Source organism: Daphnia pulex, chromosome 5 (genome assembly GCF_021134715.1).
Source record: "Daphnia pulex isolate KAP4 chromosome 5, ASM2113471v1".
NCBI lineage: Eukaryota > Metazoa > Arthropoda > Branchiopoda > Diplostraca > Daphniidae > Daphnia > Daphnia pulex.
In genome coordinates, this window is record NC_060021.1 from 1,327,099 (window position 1) to 1,347,365 (window position 20,267).

Below are 20,267 nucleotides of genomic sequence, written 5' to 3' on the forward strand. Positions count from 1 at the left end.
TTTATATGATTATGATAATTGATGTAAAACAAATATTATAGTTATAATCGGCAACTATGACCACCAGGATATGTCTTTAAAAAAATAACGTTGTGGAATAAAAATATTATGAAGCTTTTTATTACAATCATGATAGGACCTTTAATAAATAATCAAGCATTGTTGTAAGTAATTGCAACATTGTAGGGATTTAATTAAAAAAACCGTTACTTAAATGTAACAAACATTTCTATTTTTATCAGTTTAGAGTTCATCTTTAAAAAAAAAAGAAGAATTGACAAAAAAGATTTTCCTCCCCGACGGGGAATTGAACCCCGGTCTCCCGCGTGACAGGCGGGGATACTCACCACTATACTATCGAGGATATATCAATATCCAAAAATAAAATAATATAAATCGAGTACGCTGAGATTTTTAATGAGACTGGCCCGAGATACATTAATTCTGCAGATGGTGTAACAAATCGATGATTTCATCATAGTCACAAAGAAGCGGGGAAAAACCCCGGTTCAAATAAACTCTATAAACCCGGATAAAAGCGACTGAGCATATGCATTTCAAAATTAAAACAACTTTCCTGCCATTTGGAATCATTTGATTTTACGTTTTTAATTTTGAGTGTGTTGTTGTATTCAGGAAAAAATATTCTTTATGTGAGTAATGATGGGCGTATTGACATTTTAAAAATTATAGTATTTATTTGATACCCAACCGCATTTCTCAATGTAAATAAATGCTAGATGAAGCCAGCGATTAAATTAAGTGATTGAGCAACGACATTTCTCCACAACCATCAATCACTCTAATAACAAATCCTAGCCGTCTACTTTTTCCTGATTGAAGCTGATGCAGAATTCTGATGGATTTCGTCACAGCATCCATTTGTTACGTGTTATCTGATGATTATTTATTTGGACCGAGTCTTTTGAAAGTCAATGCAAACTCCGCAGTACGTGATGTGAATCGTCAATTAATTTTTTATGAACGTGAATTTCGGTTAACATCTGACAGAAAAATCTATTACTAATATTGTGAAATAAAAATCAAATAATCAATATTGTAGTATACTAGCGTTATGATATTTTCTGATAACATCATGTGTCGTCATAAGGATCAATATATATATCACCGCCGACCTATGTAGAATGCCGATGTTGAAAAGCGACGCCCAGGCGGAAGCACAGTGTTGAGCACAGTTGACGCCTCTATGATTTCCGGCTTCCCGAATTTAGCGGTAAAACATTCAGTCACATGTTTTCTATCGATTGTAGTTTAATGTCACCGTTCAAGTTATATCACGTCAAGAACTTTTATTATCAAAAGTCAATTTAGCAGATAGAGAAATGTCGTTGACCTCGGCTGTAGCTTCTTACTATATAAGAGCTGATTGAACAATAATCGTTACGTGAAATTCGACGAAAGATTGTAATGGGAATGCCCCACATCATCGGAGGTTCATAATAATGACGGATGAATCAGCGCAAAACTCGCAAAACTCCCTTTCTCTCTATCGACTACCAGCAACCGAGACGAAGACGCTTGATGGCGAAGACGCGGAACAATAGACGACACGTGGAAGGAAAACTTGCGTCATTTAGAAAGTCTCCGTCGTGTCAGCCGGTGTCGGCCTAATTGCTATACAGCAGCGCTGACAAGGCCTTGTACTCGAATAACAGCAGAAATGACCAGGAAAAATTTGACAAGCCAAACAAAAAAATAAATCTTGTTTATTTCAAAACAAGAAACATCTTGCGACACATTTAATTCAATCGACATATGCCTAGACAGGATTATAGAAATAAACAGCGCCGGCACGTGATATTATTAAGATGAATAGTTTATATAGAAAATGATTAATCCCAAAGATAAAATCAACTAACTGTTTAATACCTTTTAAAAACGCGCTAAAAAAATGATGAATTCAACGCCATATGTAGAAAACGCTTTTACCTTCACGCGGGGATGAAACGGGATAAAAAGAGAAAGCGTTTGAAATCAACCGAGTGACGACATCAGCGTTTGCTGATTCGAGTACACTGCACACTCTCTTGTTGATATCGTCTTTTCTATATACCACGGTATACAAATGTATGTACAGCAACAAGCGGGGGCTGTTCGTGTCCTTAAACTATACGTCTGTGTGTATAAATAGTGTACAATTTCTTTGAAGAAAAAAAATAAGAGACCGTAAGAAAGTTGTGTGCGATTATTGTCCAACTCGAGCTGCTGTTGTGCCGCGTCTATTTTGTCGCGGAGAAAAGAGCTAGGACGTTAATCTTTTTATTATTATTTGTTGTTGAAGGGGAATAGCAAGAAAGTGTATACTCATCCGTGATGATGAGCGTGATGGGGCATGAGGAGTCCAATCTTATACACAGCCTCCAGCAATCTAACGTTAACGAGTTGGCAATCGTCGCCGAGACTGGGCGACCTCGCTCCATATCTCTTGTGTGTCGCTAAAAATTAGGAGCACCACTCAGCAACAGCCAGCAACAGCGCAATAGCCTCCCGTGATGATGAGACGACTTTTGTTATTCATTCCTTTATGTATACCTATAACAAGTTTTTCCCTCAAAAATTTGTATGTAGGCTAGCAGTGTGCGGCTGCTGCTGCTGCCTTCCGCGCAAAAGTTCGGTTGTATTCTTTGCATTTTGTTCGAATATATAATAAAACGCGCGCAACTTCCGCATTTGGCCAGACGCAATTTAGTTTGTTTTTCCCCTTCTATATTATATTGAATTGAATTGAATAGGGAAAATGATGGAGAGAGATCAATAGATAGTCAAACTCGAGTCAATTTTCATATTGTTCAGCAGCGATGGCGTGACAAAAAAGTTTTCTACATGCTCACCTATACATGCAACCGTGAATGTAACAGTAGACTAGTACCCACCTACACACGTATACGCGCTAGTATATTATGGCGGTGGAGAAAGCAAAAGTTTGTTGGACCGCGTTGCTCTCTCCCTTTAATTTCATTTTCTCTTCATTTTGCCTTTTTTGTTTATTTTCTTTGTGCTGATCGTGCAGAATAAAAAATATCCACACGCTTTTATTTTTTGCTAGGGAAAGTAACGCACTTTCATGCCTTCAGGGATAGGTTTCCTTTCTCCGCTGTCCAGTTGAACGTAACAAGAGACGCTTTTGGGTTACATATCTTATATGTCTACCATTAGATTATATATGTGCTTGTGTATGCTGTGTGTTGTGTTCCTTGTGGGTTGGCGGAGAAAGTCCCGGGCAGCCAACGGCGGAGGAACAGCTAAAGTCACTAAGAAAGCCCAAACATCAGTTAGTCGCGACTCTGACGTCGTCCCAGCAGGTCGACAGGAACGTTCTCTCTTTACCATCAACCTATACACAGAAGATATATAAAGCAGCCATAGCGCTATATCGTTCCAGTAGAGAGAGAGTGAACAAGCAACAAAGGACTATATCCGCCCGCTATATTTACCTTGTTTCCTGTTTTCAAAAGAAGTTTATATAATCTCAGGTAAGTCGATTTTACAGTATAGTATATCCGTGCTCATTTATTATTATTGCCGAGTGCAAAACAATCGACATTGCGGGGTCCATGGCGCGGAACTTTCGTCAATGTATATTAGTACCGAAATTTGTGAACAAAAGCAGCTGCGGGTTTTTTTAGTCGTTGGTAAATCATCCTCTCACTTTCTAGACGGGTGACTAAAATGGGGAAACAAAAAACCAAAAAATCCGTTATGCCCCGGTGACCTCAATAATCTCCTGTTTTCCTCCCTAACGTTTTTCAATATACACATACATACACAGAACGACTGGTAAAAGTTGAACTGACCAATTATTATCAGATTGACTGGCAAGGAGAAGAGCAGCACAGATTCAGACCGAGATGACGTCCAACAAATCGGTCGACATTGAAACTACCGACTCTGAAATCACGACGGTTCCCGGCAATTTCAATTCCGGATGGATGGCCTGTTGGAATCAACGGACTCTACCCGAGAAACTTCTCCTCACAGCCATTGCAGTCATTTTCATTGGTAAGTTTATCGTCGACATCTGATACTTTGAACCTAATTGAAATGTGTCCAATATTTCTAGGTTTCTTTGTGGCCATGATTGTTTTGGTTGAAATCTATCTGAGATTGGAGGATCGACTCTTAACGGCTGGCAATAAATCGTTCATTGTCACAGACGACGTTCCATTGCCCGCTGGATTGGGCAATCTGACACGGGTATACATTTCTAAACTATTTGATTTTATTCGTCCCTATTTGGAAAATTGAAATTTGAATTTCGTTTGGGTATAATAGGAGCCGGATATGTGCGTGACGATGGAATGCGTTGAAGCGTCAGCCCGGATTCTTACCGCCCTGGATCCAACGGCCGATCCTTGTGACGATATGGCCAAATTCGCTTGCGGCGGATGGATCGAAAGGCAAGCCCGAACAGCTGGCGGCAAAGACGTTGTCTTGGTTCTGGAGAACCTCCAATCCTCGGTCGACCACCAATTAAAATGTAAATAACATCAATTGAATTATTCAATTGAACAACTAAACACAACCAATTCCTTTATATTACACAGTGATGCTAGAAAGTCCGTCGAAACCGGATGAAATCAAAGCCAACGACAAAGTCCGCAACTATTTCGCGTCGTGCATGGCCGAGCGCCAGGAGCAAGTTCGTCACGCTTCCGGTGAATTGTGACACGCACTTTTGTCTCCAGTTACTATGCCGTTTGTGTCTAGAATTCCCGGTCTTATTCTTTGTTTTTTACCTTGGAACCTTTTTGAAAATGCAGTCAAAAAAGTTGTCGACGAACTTGGACTCATTACCGCACCTGCCGAATGGGACCCAGCCCAATGGGACCTGACGAATCTCATAGCCCAGATCCTGAAAGTGAACGGAGCTCCGCTTTTCGACCTCGTCGTTCAGGTCGACGATCGCAACACTTCACGCTACGTTCTGAGCATTTCTTTGCCCAGACAGAGCGGAATTGTTCCGCAATTTCACTCGCCCCTTCCTCGCGATCTTCTCCACGAGCTGGACGCCCTCCGCTCCAAACGCAACATCGACAAGCGCATCAGTCGAACTAAAAGGCAATTCGTCAATATTGGCGAAGGATTGCCGGATATTCACGACGAATTCCCTGATCCGGCCATGCTGGAAGCCTTGAATAATGCCGATCCGACGCAAGATATCGATTCCTTTCTACCTGATGCCAATTTCCTGCAATCTATTCAAGTATGTTGGATTGACATTTCATTTTGAGATGTATATAATTTGAATTCGCTTTCCGGGTGTAATTAGCAATTCTCAAGAGACGCCAGGGCTTCGGCAGCCTTCCGGCTTATGCAAGATCTTGGCGCTTTCAGCTCTTTCCCAGTTCAGAGTGACTACAGGAAGGAGGAGGCGGCCATCCGACGAGTCATCTCTTCCATCGACCAGCTCCTGCCCAGCGATCGCGATCGAAAGCTTAAACAGCAAAGCTCCAAGATCCTCAATTACTTCACCGTCGATCTCCTTCAGCAGCAATTTGCATTCGTAATGAAATGGCTGAGCCATTCCGTGATGAGAAATTATTTGGTCCGTGACAATAATGATTCAAATTTCTGTTTGCTGCAATTTAGATCAACTGGCCCGTTTTGTTCCGGGAATCGCTTGGGAAGAGCATCCCTTCGGACACGACAGTCGTCGTCCATTATCCGGAAATCCTTCATCAAATCCAGGCTATTGTCAACTCGACGGAACCTAGGATCATTCACAATAGTTTGCTGATGCTTGTGGTACGCGATCTGGCGCTGGAACTTTTCAAATCGCCGCCCGGGATGGACAAATGGTCGTTTTGCATCCAGGCGGCCAAAGGGGGATTCGGCGAGGTCCTCAGTGGTATCTACCTCAATCATTTCACACCTGCCCAACTGGAAAATTACCGAGTTAAAGTATGAATTTAATATTCAACTCCAGTATATTTGGAGACCGATTTTAACTGTTGTGTTAATTCTTTTATTTTTAAAGGCGGAAGAAATGTTTGTGGCTCTGAAAGAATCGGTCGTCGAGATGATTCAACAATCCAGCTGGCCAGACTCAATCACCAAACAGAAAGCCCTAAGCAAAGCTAGTAATTTGCGACCCAATGTCGTGGCCCCATCCATTTTCTTTAATCAAACATTTCTCGAAAGTATGGCGGCGCAGGTATTGCATCATATATCCATTATTGCAATGTTACTAGTCTAGATCTATATTTATACCTATACAGCGCTAATTAGTAACTCTTAAAGGTCAATATTGATGGACTGGATTTCGTGGCGGGCACCTGGCAAATGTACCGACTCTTCCGGCGTGACTTTTTCGACATTTATTTCAAACCGGTTGACGAAACGACCGTCACGTAATTATAAAAACAATCAAACGCTAAAGGTCATCTTAACAATTTTTTGAATTTCTTTATATTTTTAAATAGTTGGCAAATGCTGGCTTATCCGATGATTGCCAACGCTTTTTACCTGCAACATTTCAACAGCATGGGTGAGTTCCAGCGCATTATTATAATTTCCAGCATCATTAAAAATACTTTTGGATTAATTTAATTGTTTTAATTAAACAGTGCTGCCACTTGGACTGTTACACGACCCGCTCTTTTCGTTGAAGACGCCCAGCTATCTCGGTCTAGGCACTCTTGGGTTCATCGTCGCTCACGAAATCATGCACGGTTTCGATAATTCCGGCGTCGAGTTTGACGAAGACGGCGTCCGACGCAATCTTCTCAGTCCACCTTCACAACTGAAATTCCAACAGAAAATGAATTGCATGAGCAATCAGTTCTCCAGCGCCTTCCGGACCGAGTATTTAATCAACGGGAAAAGCGTCGTTCTCAAGGTGAGTGCTGGTACATTCATTGATTTCCTGAGTTTCAATCGAGTTTTTTTTTAAATTTTAATCCAAAATATCAGGTGGATGGAGAGTTGACTTTAAACGAGAATGTCGCAGATTTGGGAGCCATTAAAGCCATTGTTGCAACACGGGCTAGAATGGACCGCGAGTCACCCGCAGCTAATCTACCCGGCTTGAATTATACTCACGAGCAAATCATGCTGATCAACGCCGCTCAGGTAACGTATAGAAATGAATAGATTTTTTTAAACGAATTATTCTACAAAATATTGCAATTTTAATATTGTAGGCCTACTGTGCCCTGATTACTCCGCAAGCGTACGCTCTGATTCTCGGTATGGACGAACACGCTCCGCCACACGATAGGTAATAGACTTGAGTTGACGGATATTTGATGTGTTATTAACACACATAATTTATAATGAAATAGAGTCAACGGTTTCATGATGAACTTGCCGGATTACGGGCGAATTTTCAACTGCCCGGTGGGTTCGCGTCTCAACCCCAAAACGAAATGCTCCGTCTGGTAGACGCTCTTCTCAGGACCGAGTTTGATATACCTAGATCATTTAATTTGTGATTACAATCATCCTCCTATGTAAATAGAAAATTTCATTTCAACTACGCCCTGTTATTACCGTCGTTCGGGGTGAGGGAAGCGAATCCAGATGTCAGATTTCAGATATTATTATTATTCATTTTACTTGAGATTTTTACATTCAGTTATTCTGTCATCCGCTCTGAGCTCTATCTGTGAACGTGTACAATTCTCTCCCGCTTTGGCGTCGGTTTGAAAATATTTTTTTTCTTCATTCATCCCCAAGAATTTCTTGTCTATTTCTCTCTGTCGAACTGTTATAATCACGCGGTGAGCGAGTGTATAGGTTTCTTGTATAATATATGTATGTGCGTGCAGGTCACTTGAAAATACAGGTAAATGCATCGGCATTTCGCGTTTTGTTTGACTACACCATGGACTACACAATTGGCCCTCAGAATGTTTGCCACCAGATGGATTTAGTCATTTTAGTGTGTTGTTTTTTTTTTTAATTTTTTAATTGTGAAGTTAAGTGAATGCTACCTAGACTTTAGAAAACCATAATTTGTCTGCACTAAAGTAACAAATGTTTAGAAAAGTTTCAGATGTAAAAAATTTTGTGCACTGGAAAGGGACACCAGACTGTGCCATTTCAACGCATTAGACCAGAAGCCTAGAAGTCCAATCAAAGTCATAGAGTTATTCCGCGACTCATCATTTCAGAAATCTAGAACCTTTTTGTCGTTAGCGGGTTTCCGTCCTTTCATTGCAGCACACTTGCCACATGCAATTATTTACTTACCTGGTTAAGGTACTCGGGTGTGGGAACCGAACACGAGTCTGCGGATTACCAACAGACGCCCTATCCGACTCACCCACCCTTTCTCTTATAGAATTGCTTTAATCAGTCATAAACTATATAATGAAATGGTGTAGTTATTTTTTTTATCTCCTCACGTAACTGAATTAAATTTTTTTAAATTCCTTAAACTAAAAATTTGTTTAAATAAAAATGCCTAGATACACTAGAGACTAGACTACACTATCTTTTCCATTGCCTACAAAGGATGATGATGGCGACAACTTACTGGTAATTACTAGTGCTAGTACTCCCTATTACTTAATCTTGGACCCTATGGTGCACGATTATTTATTTAAATGCTTTCACGAAGCTAGTTTTTAGTTTCGCTTTGAATTTTCGCACTCGCACTTGCAGTCTGGCACTAGGTGGCTCGAGAAGAACTTTCAAATTTTAGTTTCAATATCTGTTACTAGATGTCGTTCAACTTGTTGATGATGGAAAGTAAACAAACGACTTTTAAACGCCCGCAGCTACCGAGAGCTTTTTAAAAAAACATTTCCTATTTATATATCTCTGACGTGCTATTGCGTCCTTGAACTGATTCCCGAATACCAAGTTTGGTTCACCCTTCTTGTGACCGTAGAGCGTAAAAACGTAGTAACCCTCCCTCCAGCCTTTGTTTGTATCCCACCAAAAATGAACTGTGATACATAACGGACGAGGCGTTCATATCAGATTCTTCTTGCATCAACTTAAGAATCATGACGGAAAAGGGTAACGTACATTGAGGATATTTCAATCAAGTATTGTAATTAACAAATTTTCCTGGTTTTCTTAACAGCACTCGTTAGCAAAAGGGTGAAGTGCAGTATGAAGAAGACCTGAAGTCTCCCTGGAGTTCACTTATGGAGATTTAATCCATGATGTTAATTGTCTGGCTGCGGGTCTCCAAACTTCAGGACTTGTCAAGCGTGGTCATTGTGTTGCCATGGCACAACCTAATTCTATTGAATTTGTAGTTACACTGCTAGCTGTAAACCGAGTTGGGGCATTCATTTCACTGATTAACCCTGTCTATACTCCCCGTATGTATTAAAATTTTTCTACTATTCTAGTTAGACTAAAAAACAGAGAACTTCTTATATTCAACTATAGGAGAGCTCAAGCATGTTTCTAGCATAAACAATGCTGGTTTGTGGATTTGCACACTGGAATTCATTTCATTACTTTCCCAACTTGACAAAACAGAGTACAAAACTCCCCTCGTCGATAGTTCAAATAAAGTGCGTTCGCAGTGGCATTCAGTTCTCAAGTCTGGTGAGTCCAGGACGTTCCCATCAGTCTCCGTTAATGTCTTTGAAGACCTTGCCACTATGCCATTTCCAGCGAGACGAAGGGTTTGCCTAAGAGAGTCATGCTCACCCATCACAACCTCGTGACTGCATTGTGCAAATTATAGGTGTCAGCCATGTAAACTTCCTGGCACTGTGTTTTGTATTCACTGTTAAAGGAAATGCATAGCAGTGAGAATGATATGCAGCCCAGTTTTCACCTATATGTTCCAATCTCCTCAAAGTTGTCGACGGGACTCATTTTCCTCACCTTCCGAATGGGATATGACGGTTTTATTGATAGCAAAGATCCGAGTGATTCGAACTGGACTGCTAGCTGTTATTAAGAAACTTTAAATGCAGTTGAGCAACTGTTCCAGAATAAGAATGTATTCTGTGTATCATTTAAATGCAAATAGTGTATTTCAATACATTTCCAACAACCTATTGGCATCATTACATTAATGATAACTAGCTATAAAAGATTTTGATTATTTTCGACTTAATGCCAAATCGAACCTGAATTTCGTTACGTCTTTGGTAAATAAATACGAATCCGAAACAGTTTAAATTTGGTGCTTTATATTAAATGACAGCAAAAGTAAGCCCTAACTATTCCAAAGCCAACACATTAAAAGTTTTAAAAAATTTCAATAAACCAACAAATAGGAAAACAAATTTACATCCAACGATAAAGAGTAACTTTAAGGAGGAAGGAATCGATATACTAAATCCGTAAACTTTCATACTTGGATAAAAATTTTTTTAATTGACTAGTCAGAAAGGCAGAGGTCAGTAGATATTATAAGTTGCAGTTGGTGTATCGATGCTTGTGGTCAAATTTTGATGAAGAGATTATTTTCCAATAGAGACTAGAGACCATTCCTGTTAAAAAATGAAACAGTTTTATTAGATTTACTGATAAAGATTTGGAGAGATATAAAACAGGCTACCTGAATTTTAAGATTCTGGTAGACTAAATTACTAAAAATTTTGGTAGATATCCCATTGGAGTTCGAAGGGTAGTTCCTTAATCTCTGCTTGCAGTTGTCGAAAGTTTCTTTGAGCAGCTAAAACGCAGAGCTCCCTGAGGGACATGACTCCCTCTTCCTCTACGAAGATCGGCCAGGAATTGTCGTGTTCCAAGATGAAACCGTCGTTTCTTGAGTGGTTAGGTCTCACTTTCAAGTCACTGCATCTGGAAGCCTGCATTGTTTGCCGGTATTTTTTCAACAGATCTTTTTTGTGACTGTATCTCACGTTTTGCTTCTTCCTTAAAAAAAAACATTAAAATGTGAGTGTAAAAATCATTCAAAATATACAATATAGAATAACACTTTTGTACCCATGAAACGGAGGTTTTTCTCTTGTTGCCTTACTATTGCTAAAGTCTCTGCATTGTATGGGTACCCTGTTGAATAAAATTAAATGACTTAATGTTGAAAAAAGTGCAATGTGTTACAGCAGATCATGTTATATTACCCATATAGTTGATTCAGTTTAATTTGTTCCACTGAAGTACTTGGGAGAGAGACAATGAACACTTGACTCTTCAGTTTTTGACACTTAAGTTGTCTCATTAGGTTCAACTTCACCCTTAGATCTTGACACTGTGGCTTCATTTTAAATTTGTGATAATAAAACTGATAAAAATGTGATAAAACAAACTAAAATGATTAGAGAATATAATGTTCACTTTGATTTGACTTTTGAATTCAAACTATAATTGCTCCTGGTGTACTCTACTGTGCACTGCTGGTAAACTGAATAGCTGCTATTCAGTATTAATAGGTGGCGCGTAGCTAAAACTCATAGTCTTTACAGAAATAGTAGATAGATGGCCCAACCTCACCTGTCGAAAATTGACAACATATGGCTGCTCGAAAGTGACTTTACATATTTATTAGAAGTTTAACTACACTCCTAAGTCCTACACATGTAATTCTTCTCACACTGAAGTAATCATTATTATCTGCATAAATTGTGTCACAAAATGATACTTTAATAGTAACATAAATTTATCCTTTTTGACTTTTTCAAGTGCCTAGTCTCAATGTTTGAAAAGTTTTATGTGATGGAGGTAACAAGCAGAACACCAAAATTTGTAAAGGGTGGCACATAATTTTGATGATGTAAGATTTCATATATGCTGCTCCAGCCAATATCACAAAAATATGCATGAGGAACACACCATCTTAGAAAAAGGGTTTTTTCGTGCCTGCCAAAGTAGCGTGCCTGCTGTGAAGGATCACCTATTTAAAGCTGTGAGACTTGAGAACAAAGAGGTGGAAGTTGACTTTGCATGTGGTAAAAACTGTTGCTTACGGATGCAATAACTTTGAATCCTCTGAAAATTGAAAATCTTGGAGTCATCTCAATTCCAGTATCTGTTCAGGTATTGACTGTATATTTTAGACACACAACAAGAAAGTTTTTTCTAATAATTGAAATGGAACAGGACATAAAAAAGCTGAAAGAAATATCTGAAGTAGCTTGTTACGGCAAACAACTGAACAAGCTTTTGGACTCCTCAAAACAGCTGGCGTTGGAAATTAATTCTTCAAAACTTACCTGTACAATTTCTGACGACAAGAAAGTTAAATCTTCAAACTAAATTTCGCAATGGGTTGATTTGGAAGACATCTCTAGGAAGTTGAGGATTGATATAATAAATTGGAAGAAGCAATGTGTTGGACCTTGTAGGAAATTTCCTACATCATCATGAAAACCTGTGGTTCTCTTATACAAACTTGGATCATCGATATGTGTCGTTCCATCGATGGTTACCAACGCTTTTTACCTGCAATATTTCAACAGCATGGGTGAGTTCCAGCGCATTATTATAATTTCCAGCATCATTAAAAATACTTTTGGATTAATTTAATTGTTTTAATTAAACAGTGCTGCCACTTGGACTGTTACACGACCCGCTCTTTTCGTTGAAGACGCCCAGCTATCTCGGTCTAGGCACTCTTGGGTTCATCGTCGCTCACGAAATCATGCACGGTTTCGATAATTCCGGCGTCGAGTTTGACGAAGACGGCGTCCGACGCAATCTTCTCAGTCCACCTTCACAACTGAAATTCCAACAGAAAATGAATTGCATGAGCAATCAGTTCTCCAGCGCCTTCCGGACCGAGTATTTAATCAACGGGAAAAGCGTCGTTCTCAAGGTGAGTGCTGGTACATTCATTGATTTCCTGAGTTTCAATCGAGTTTTTTTTTAAATTTTAATCCAAAATATCAGGTGGATGGAGAGTTGACTTTAAACGAGAATGTCGCAGATTTGGGAGCCATTAAAGCCATTGTTGCAACACGGGCTAGAATGGACCGCGAGTCACCCGCAGCTAATCTACCCGGCTTGAATTATACTCACGAGCAAATCATGCTGATCAACGCCGCTCAGGTAACGTATAGAAATGAATAGATTTTTTTAAACGAATTATTCTACAAAATATTGCAATTTTAATATTGTAGGCCTACTGTGCCCTGATTACTCCGCAAGCGTACGCTCTGATTCTCGGTATGGACGAACACGCTCCGCCACACGATAGGTAATAGACTTGAGTTGACGGATATTTGATGTGTTATTAACACACATAATTTATAATGAAATAGAGTCAACGGTTTCATGATGAACTTGCCGGATTACGGGCGAATTTTCAACTGCCCGGTGGGTTCGCGTCTCAACCCCAAAACGAAATGCTCCGTCTGGTAGACGCTCTTCTCAGGACCGAGTTTGATATACCTAGATCATTTAATTTGTGATTACAATCATCCTCCTATGTAAATAGAAAATTTCATTTCAACTACGCCCTGTTATTACCGTCGTTCGGGGTGAGGGAAGCGAATCCAGATGTCAGATTTCAGATATTATTATTATTCATTTTACTTGAGATTTTTACATTCAGTTATTCTGTCATCCGCTCTGAGCTCTATCTGTGAACGTGTACAATTCTCTCCCGCTTTGGCGTCGGTTTGAAAATATTTTTTTTCTTCATTCATCCCCAAGAATTTCTTGTCTATTTCTCTCTGTCGAACTGTTATAATCACGCGGTGAGCGAGTGTATAGGTTTCTTGTATAATATATGTATGTGCGTGCAGGTCACTTGAAAATACAGGTAAATGCATCGGCATTTCGCGTTTTGTTTGACTACACCATGGACTACACAATTGGCCCTCAGAATGTTTGCCACCAGATGGATTTAGTCATTTTAGTGTGTTGGTTTTTTTTTTAATTTTTTAATTGTGAAGTTAAGTGAATGCTACCTAGACTTTAGAAAACCATAATTTGTCTGCACTAAAGTAACAAATGTTTAGAAAAGTTTCAGATGTAAAAAATTTTGTGCACTGGAAAGGGACACCAGACTGTGCCATTTCAACGCATTAGACCAGAAGCCTAGAAGTCCAATCAAAGTCATAGAGTTATTCCGCGACTCATCATTTCAGAAATCTAGAACCTTTTTGTCGTTAGCGGGTTTCCGTCCTTTCATTGCAGCACACTTGCCACATGCAATTATTTACTTACCTGGTTAAGGTACTCGGGTGTGGGAACCGAACACGAGTCTGCGGATTACCAACAGACGCCCTATCCGACTCACCCACCCTTTCTCTTATAGAATTGCTTTAATCAGTCATAAACTATATAATGAAATGGTGTAGTTATTTTTTTTATCTCCTCACGTAACTGAATTAAATTTTTTTAAATTCCTTAAACTAAAAATTTGTTTAAATAAAAATGCCTAGATACACTAGAGACTAGACTACACTATCTTTTCCATTGCCTACAAAGGATGATGATGGCGACAACTTACTGGTAATTACTAGTGCTAGTACTCCCTATTACTTAATCTTGGACCCTATGGTGCACGATTATTTATTTAAATGCTTTCACGAAGCTAGTTTTTAGTTTCGCTTTGAATTCGCACTCGCACTGGCAGTCTGGCACTAGGTGGCTCGAGAAGAACTTTCAAATTTTAGTTTCAATATCTGTTACTAGATGTCGTTCAACTTGTTGATGATGGAAAGTAAACAAACGACTTTTAAACGCCCGCAGCTACCGAGAGCTTTAAAAAAACGTTTCCTATTTATATATCTCTGACGTGCTATTGCGTCCTTGAACTGATTCCCGAATACCAAGTTTGGTTCACCCTTCTTGTGACCGTAGAGCGTAAAAACGTAGTAACCCTCCCACCAGCCTTTGTTTGTATCCCACCAAAAATGAACTGTGATACATAACGGACGAGTCGTTCATATCAGATTCTTCTTGCATCAACTTAAGAATCATGACGGAAAAGGGTAACGTACATTGAGGATATTTCAATCAAGTATTGTAATTAACAAATTTTCCTGGTTTTCTTAACAGCACTCGTTAGCAAAAGGGTGAAGTGCAGTATGAAGAAGACCTGAAGTCTCCCTGGAGTTCACTTACGGAGATTTAATCCATGATGTTAATTGTCTGGCTGCGGGTCTCCAAACTTCAGGACTTGTCAAGCGTGGTCATTGTGTTGCCATGGCACAACCTAATTCTATTGAATTTGTAGTTACACTGCTAGCTGTAAACCGAGTTGGGGCATTCATTTCACTGATTAACCCTGTCTATACTCCCCGTATGTATTAAAATTTTTCTACTATTCTAGTTAGACTAAATAACAGAGAACTTCTTATATTCAACTATAGGAGAGCTCAAGCATGTTTCTAGCATAAACAATGCTGGTTTGTGGATTTGCACACTGGAATTCGTTTCATTACTTTCCCAACTTGACAAAACAGAGTACAAAACTCCCCTCGTCGATAGTTCAAATAAAGTGCGTTCGCAGTGGCATTCAGTTCTCAAGTCTGGTGAGTCCAGGACGTTCCCATCAGTCTCCGTTAATGTCTTTGAAGACCTTGCCACTATGCCATTTCCAGCGAGACGAAGGGTTTGCCTAAGAGAGTCATGCTCACCCATCACAACCTCGTGACTGCATTGTGCAAATTATAGGTGTCAGCCATGTAAACTTCCTGGCACTGTGTTTTGTATTCACTGTTAAAGGAAATGCATAGCAGTGAGAATGATATGCAGCCCAGTTTTCACCTATATGTTCCAATCTCCTCAAAGTTGTCGACGGGACTCATTTTCCTCACCTTCCGAATGGGATATGACGGTTTTATTGATAGCAAAGATCCGAGTGATTCGAACTGGACTGCTAGCTGTTATTAAGAAACTTTAAATGCAGTTGAGCAACTGTTCCAGAATAAGAATGTATTCTGTGTATCATTTAAATGCAAATAGTGTATTTCAATACATTTCCAACAACCTATTGGCATCATTACATTAATGATAACTAGCTATAAAAGATTTTGATTATTTTCGACTTAATGCCAAATCGAACCTGAATTTCGTTACGTCTTTGGTAAATAAATACGAATCCGAAACAGTTTAAATTTGGTGCTTTATATTAAATGACAGCAAAAGTAAGCCCTAACTATTCCAAAGCCAACACATTCAAAGTTTTAAAAAAATTCAATAAACCAACAAATAGGAAAACAAATTTACATCCAACGATAAAGAGTAACTTTAAGGAGGAAGGAATCGATATACTAAATCCGTAAACTTTCATACTTGGATAAAAAATGTTTTAATTGACTAGTCAGAAGGGCAGAGGTCAGTAGATTAAGTTGCAGTTGGTGTATCGATGCTTGTGGTCGAATTTTGATGAAGAGATTATTTTCCAATAGAGACTAGAGACCATTCCTGTTAAAAAATGAAACAGTTTTATTAGATTTACTGATAAAGATTTGGAGAGATATAAAACAGGCTACCTGAATTTTAAGATTCTGGTAGACTAAATTACTAAAAATTTTGGTAGATATCCCATTGGAGTTCGAAGGGTAGTTCCTTAATCTCTGCTTGCAGTTGTCGAAAGTTTCTTTGAGCAGCTAAAACGCAGAGCTCCCTGAGGGACATGACTCCCTCTTCCTCTACGAAGATCGGCCAGGAATTGTCGTGTTCCAAGATGAAACCGTCTTTTCTTGAGTGATTAGGTCTCACTTTCAAGTCACTGCATCTGGAAGCCTGCATTGTTTGCCGGTATTTTTTCAACAGATCTTTTTTGTGACTGTATCTCACTTTTTGCTTCTTCCTTAAAAAAAAACATTAAAATGTGAGTGTAAAAATCATTCAAAATATACAATATAGAATAACACTTTTGTACCCATGAAACGGAGGTTTTTCTCTTGTTGCCTTACTATTGCTAAAGTCTCTGCATTGTATGGGTACCCTGTTGAATAAAATTAAATGACTTAATGTTGAAAAAAGTGCAATGTGTTACAGCAGATCATGTTATATTACCCATATAGTTGATTCAGTTTAATTTGTTCCACTGAAGTACTTGGGAGAGAGACAATGAACACTTGACTCTTCAGTTTTTGACACTTAAGTTGTCTCATTAGGTTCAACTTCACCCTTAGATCTTGACACTGTGGCTTCATTTTAAATTTGTGATAATAAAACTGATAAAAATGTGATAAAACAAACTAAAATGATTAGAGAATATAATGTTCACTTTGATTTGACTTTTGAATTCAAACTATAATTGCTCCTGGTGTACTCTACTGTGCACTGCTGGTAAACTGAATAGCTGCTATTCAGTATTAATAGGTGGCGCGTAGCTAAAACTCATAGTCTTTACAGAAATAGTAGATAGATGGCCCAACCTCACCTGTCGAAAATTGACAACATATGGCTGCTCGAAAGTGACTTTAGACTTTACATATTTATTAGAAGTTTAACTACACTCCTACACATGTAATTCTTCTCACACTGAAGTAATCATTATTATCTGCATAAATTGTGTCACAAAATGATACTTTAATAGTAACATAAATTTATCCTTTTTGACTTTTTCAAGTGCCTAGTCTCAATGTTTGAAAAGTTTTATGTGATGGAGGTAACAAGCAGAACACCAAAATTTGTAAAGGGTGGCACATAATTTTGATGATGTAAGACTTCATATATGCTGCTCCAGCCAATATCACAAAAATATGCATGAGGAACACACCATCTTAGAAAAAGGGTTTTTTCGTGCCTGCCAAAGTAGCGTGCCTGCTGTGAAGGATCACCTATTTAAAGCTGTGAGACTTGAGAACAAAGAGGTGGAAGTTGACTTTGCATGTGGTAAAAACTGTTGCTTACGGATGCAATAACTTTGAATCCTCTGAAAATTGAAAATCTTGGAGTCATCTCAATTCCAGTATCTGTTCAGGTATTGACTGTATATTTTAGACACACAACAAGAAAGTTTTTTCTAATAATTGAAATGGAACAGGACATAAAAAAGCTGAAAGAAATATCTGAAGTAGCTTGTTACGGCAAACAACTGAACAAGCTTTTGGACTCCTCAAAACAGCTGGCGTTGGAAATTAATTCTTCAAAACTTACCTGTACAATTTCTGACGACAAGAAAGTTAAATCTTCAAACTAAATTTTGCAATGGGTTGATTTGGAAGACATCTCTAGGAAGTTGAGTATTGAAATAAATTGGAAGAAGCAATGTGTTGGACCTTGTAGGAAATTTCCTACATCATCATGAAAACCTGTGGTTCTCTTATACAAACTTGGATCATCGATATGTGTCGTTCCATCGAAGGTTACCAACGCTTTTTACCTGCAATATTTCAACAGCATGGGTGAGTTCCAGCGCATTATTATAATTTCCGGCATCATTAAAAATTCTTTTGGATTAATTTAATTGTTTTAATTAAACAGTGCTGCCACTTGGACTGTTACACGACCCGCTCTTTTCGTTGAAGACGCCCAGCTATCTCGGTCTAGGCACTCTTGGGTTCATCGTCGCTCACGAAATCATGCACGGTTTCGATAATTCCGGCGTCGAGTTTGACGAAGACGGCGTCCGACGCAATCTTCTCAGTCCACCTTCACAACTGAAATTCCAACAGAAAATGAATTGCATGAGCAATCAGTTCTCCAGCGCCTTCCGGACCGAGTATTTAATCAACGGGAAAAGCGTCGTTCTCAAGGTGAGTGCTGGTACATTCATTGATTTCCTGAGTTTCAATCGAGTTTTTTTTTAAATTTTAATCCAAAATATCAGGTGGATGGAGAGTTGACTTTAAACGAGAATGTCGCAGATTTGGGAGCCATTAAAGCCATTGTTGCAACACGGGCTAGAATGGACCGCGAGTCACCCGCAGCTAATCTACCCGGCTTGAATTATACTCACGAGCAAATCATGCTGATCAACGCCGCTCAGGTAACGTATAGAAATGAATAGATTTTTTTAAACGAATTATTCTACAAAATATTGCAATTTTAATATTGTAGGCCTACTGTGCCCTGATTACTCCGCAAGCGTACGCTCTGATTCTCGGTATGGACGAACACGCTCCGCCACACGATAGGTAATAGACTTGAGTTGACGGATATTTGATGTGTTATTAACACACATAATTTATAATGAAATAGAGTCAACGGTTTCATGATGAACTTGCCGGATTACGGGCGAATTTTCAACTGCCCGGTGGGTTCGCGTCTCAACCCCAAAACGAAATGCTCCGTCTGGTAGACGCTCTTCTCAGGACCGAGTTTGATATACCTAGATCATTTAATTTGTGATTACAATCATCCTCCTATGTAAATAGAAAATTTCATTTCAACTACGCCCTGTTATTACCGTCGTTCGGGGTGAGGGAAGCGAATCCAGATGTCAGATTTCAGATATTATTATTATTCATTTTACTTGAGATTTTTACATTCAGTTATTCTGTCATCCGCTCTGAGCTCTATCTGTGAACGTGTACAATTCTCTCCCGCTTTGGCGTCGGTTTGAAAATATTTTTTTTCTTCATTCATCCCCAAGAATTTCTTGTCTATTTCTCTCTGTCGAACTGTTATAATCACGCGGTGAGCGAGTGTATAGGTTTCTTGTATAATATATGTATGTGCGTGCAGGTCACTTGAAAATACAGGTAAATGCATCGGCATTTCGCGTTTTGTTTGACTACACCATGGACTACACAATTGGCCCTCAGAATGTTTGCCACCAGATGGATTTAGTCATTTTAGTGTGTTGTTTTTTTTTTTAATTTTTTAATTGTGAAGTTAAGTGAATGCTACCTAGACTTTAGAAAACCATAATTTGTCTGCACTAAAGTAACAAATGTTTAGAAAAGTTTCAGATGTAAAAAATTTTGTGCACTGGAAAGGGACACCAGACTGTGCCATTTCAACGCATTAGACCAGAAGCCTAGAAGTCCAATCAAAGTCATAGAGTTATTCCGCGACTCATCATTTCAGAAATCTAGAACCTTTTTGTCGTTAGCGGGTTTCCGTCCTTTCATTGCAGCACACTTGCCACATGCAATTATTTACTTACCTGGTTAAGGTACTCGGGTGTGGGAACCGAACACGAGTCTGCGGATTACCAACAGACGCCCTATCCGACTCACCCACCCTTTCTCTTATAGAATTGCTTTAATCAGTCATAAACTATATAATGAAATGGTGTAGTTATTTTTTTTATCTCCTCACGTAACTGAATTAAATTTTTTTAAATTCCTTAAACTAAAAATTTGTTTAAATAAAAATGCCTAGATACACTAGAGACTAGACTACACTATCTTTTCCATTGCCTACAAAGGATGATGATGGCGACAACTTACTGGTAATTACTAGTGCTAGTACTCCCTATTACTTAATCTTGGACCCTATGGTGCACGATT

General features: G+C 38.9%; 4 protein-coding genes and 3 long non-coding RNA genes across 7 annotated transcripts; 5 read left to right on the forward strand and 2 right to left on the reverse strand.

Moving 5' to 3' along the window:
* The first annotated feature begins 3,197 nt into the window (after positions 1–3,197).
* LOC124194868 (neprilysin-3-like) lies at positions 3,198–7,492 on the forward strand. The gene is made up of 15 exons (XM_046589253.1): positions 3,198–3,494; positions 3,829–4,020; positions 4,082–4,215; positions 4,294–4,498; positions 4,566–4,676; positions 4,782–5,224; positions 5,291–5,524; positions 5,611–5,922; positions 5,999–6,175; positions 6,262–6,371; positions 6,444–6,508; positions 6,588–6,859; positions 6,934–7,092; positions 7,164–7,240; positions 7,305–7,492. Exons 2-15 carry the CDS (start codon positions 3,870–3,872, stop codon positions 7,402–7,404), a joined length of 2,550 nt encoding a protein of 849 aa, XP_046445209.1. The 5' UTR covers positions 3,198–3,494; positions 3,829–3,869; the 3' UTR covers positions 7,405–7,492.
* Positions 7,493–8,606: 1,114 nt separating this feature from the next.
* On the forward strand, positions 8,607–9,994 carry LOC124194891. The gene is made up of 3 exons (XR_006875073.1): positions 8,607–8,988; positions 9,056–9,299; positions 9,370–9,994. It is a non-coding gene; the product is annotated as an uncharacterized LOC124194891 (long non-coding RNA).
* Positions 9,995–10,105: 111 nt separating this feature from the next.
* On the reverse strand, positions 10,106–11,354 carry LOC124194889. Its single transcript, XR_006875071.1, has 4 exons — positions 11,028–11,354; positions 10,891–10,956; positions 10,499–10,818; positions 10,106–10,430 (listed from the first exon to the last, which is right to left on the reverse strand). It is a non-coding gene; the product is annotated as an uncharacterized LOC124194889 (long non-coding RNA).
* A 328-nt stretch (positions 11,355–11,682) lies between these two features.
* LOC124194880 (neprilysin-3-like) lies at positions 11,683–13,351 on the forward strand. The gene is made up of 6 exons (XM_046589272.1): positions 11,683–11,940; positions 12,004–12,367; positions 12,447–12,718; positions 12,793–12,951; positions 13,023–13,099; positions 13,164–13,351. Exons 2-6 carry the CDS (start codon positions 12,325–12,327, stop codon positions 13,261–13,263), a joined length of 651 nt encoding a protein of 216 aa, XP_046445228.1. The 5' UTR covers positions 11,683–11,940; positions 12,004–12,324; the 3' UTR covers positions 13,264–13,351.
* Positions 13,352–14,982: 1,631 nt separating this feature from the next.
* Positions 14,983–15,849, forward strand: LOC124194892. Its single transcript, XR_006875074.1, has 2 exons — positions 14,983–15,154; positions 15,225–15,849. It is a non-coding gene; the product is annotated as an uncharacterized LOC124194892 (long non-coding RNA).
* Positions 15,850–16,041: 192 nt separating this feature from the next.
* On the reverse strand, positions 16,042–17,175 carry LOC124194886. The gene is made up of 4 exons (XM_046589277.1): positions 16,879–17,175; positions 16,742–16,807; positions 16,350–16,669; positions 16,042–16,281 (listed from the first exon to the last, which is right to left on the reverse strand). Exons 1-3 carry the CDS (start codon positions 17,016–17,018, stop codon positions 16,381–16,383), a joined length of 495 nt encoding a protein of 164 aa, XP_046445233.1. The 5' UTR covers positions 17,019–17,175; the 3' UTR covers positions 16,042–16,281; positions 16,350–16,380.
* Positions 17,176–18,138: 963 nt separating this feature from the next.
* LOC124194882 (neprilysin-3-like) lies at positions 18,139–19,199 on the forward strand. The gene is made up of 5 exons (XM_046589274.1): positions 18,139–18,215; positions 18,295–18,566; positions 18,641–18,799; positions 18,871–18,947; positions 19,012–19,199. Exons 1-5 carry the CDS (start codon positions 18,212–18,214, stop codon positions 19,109–19,111), a joined length of 612 nt encoding a protein of 203 aa, XP_046445230.1. The 5' UTR covers positions 18,139–18,211; the 3' UTR covers positions 19,112–19,199.
* Positions 19,200–20,267: the final 1,068 nt, after the last annotated feature.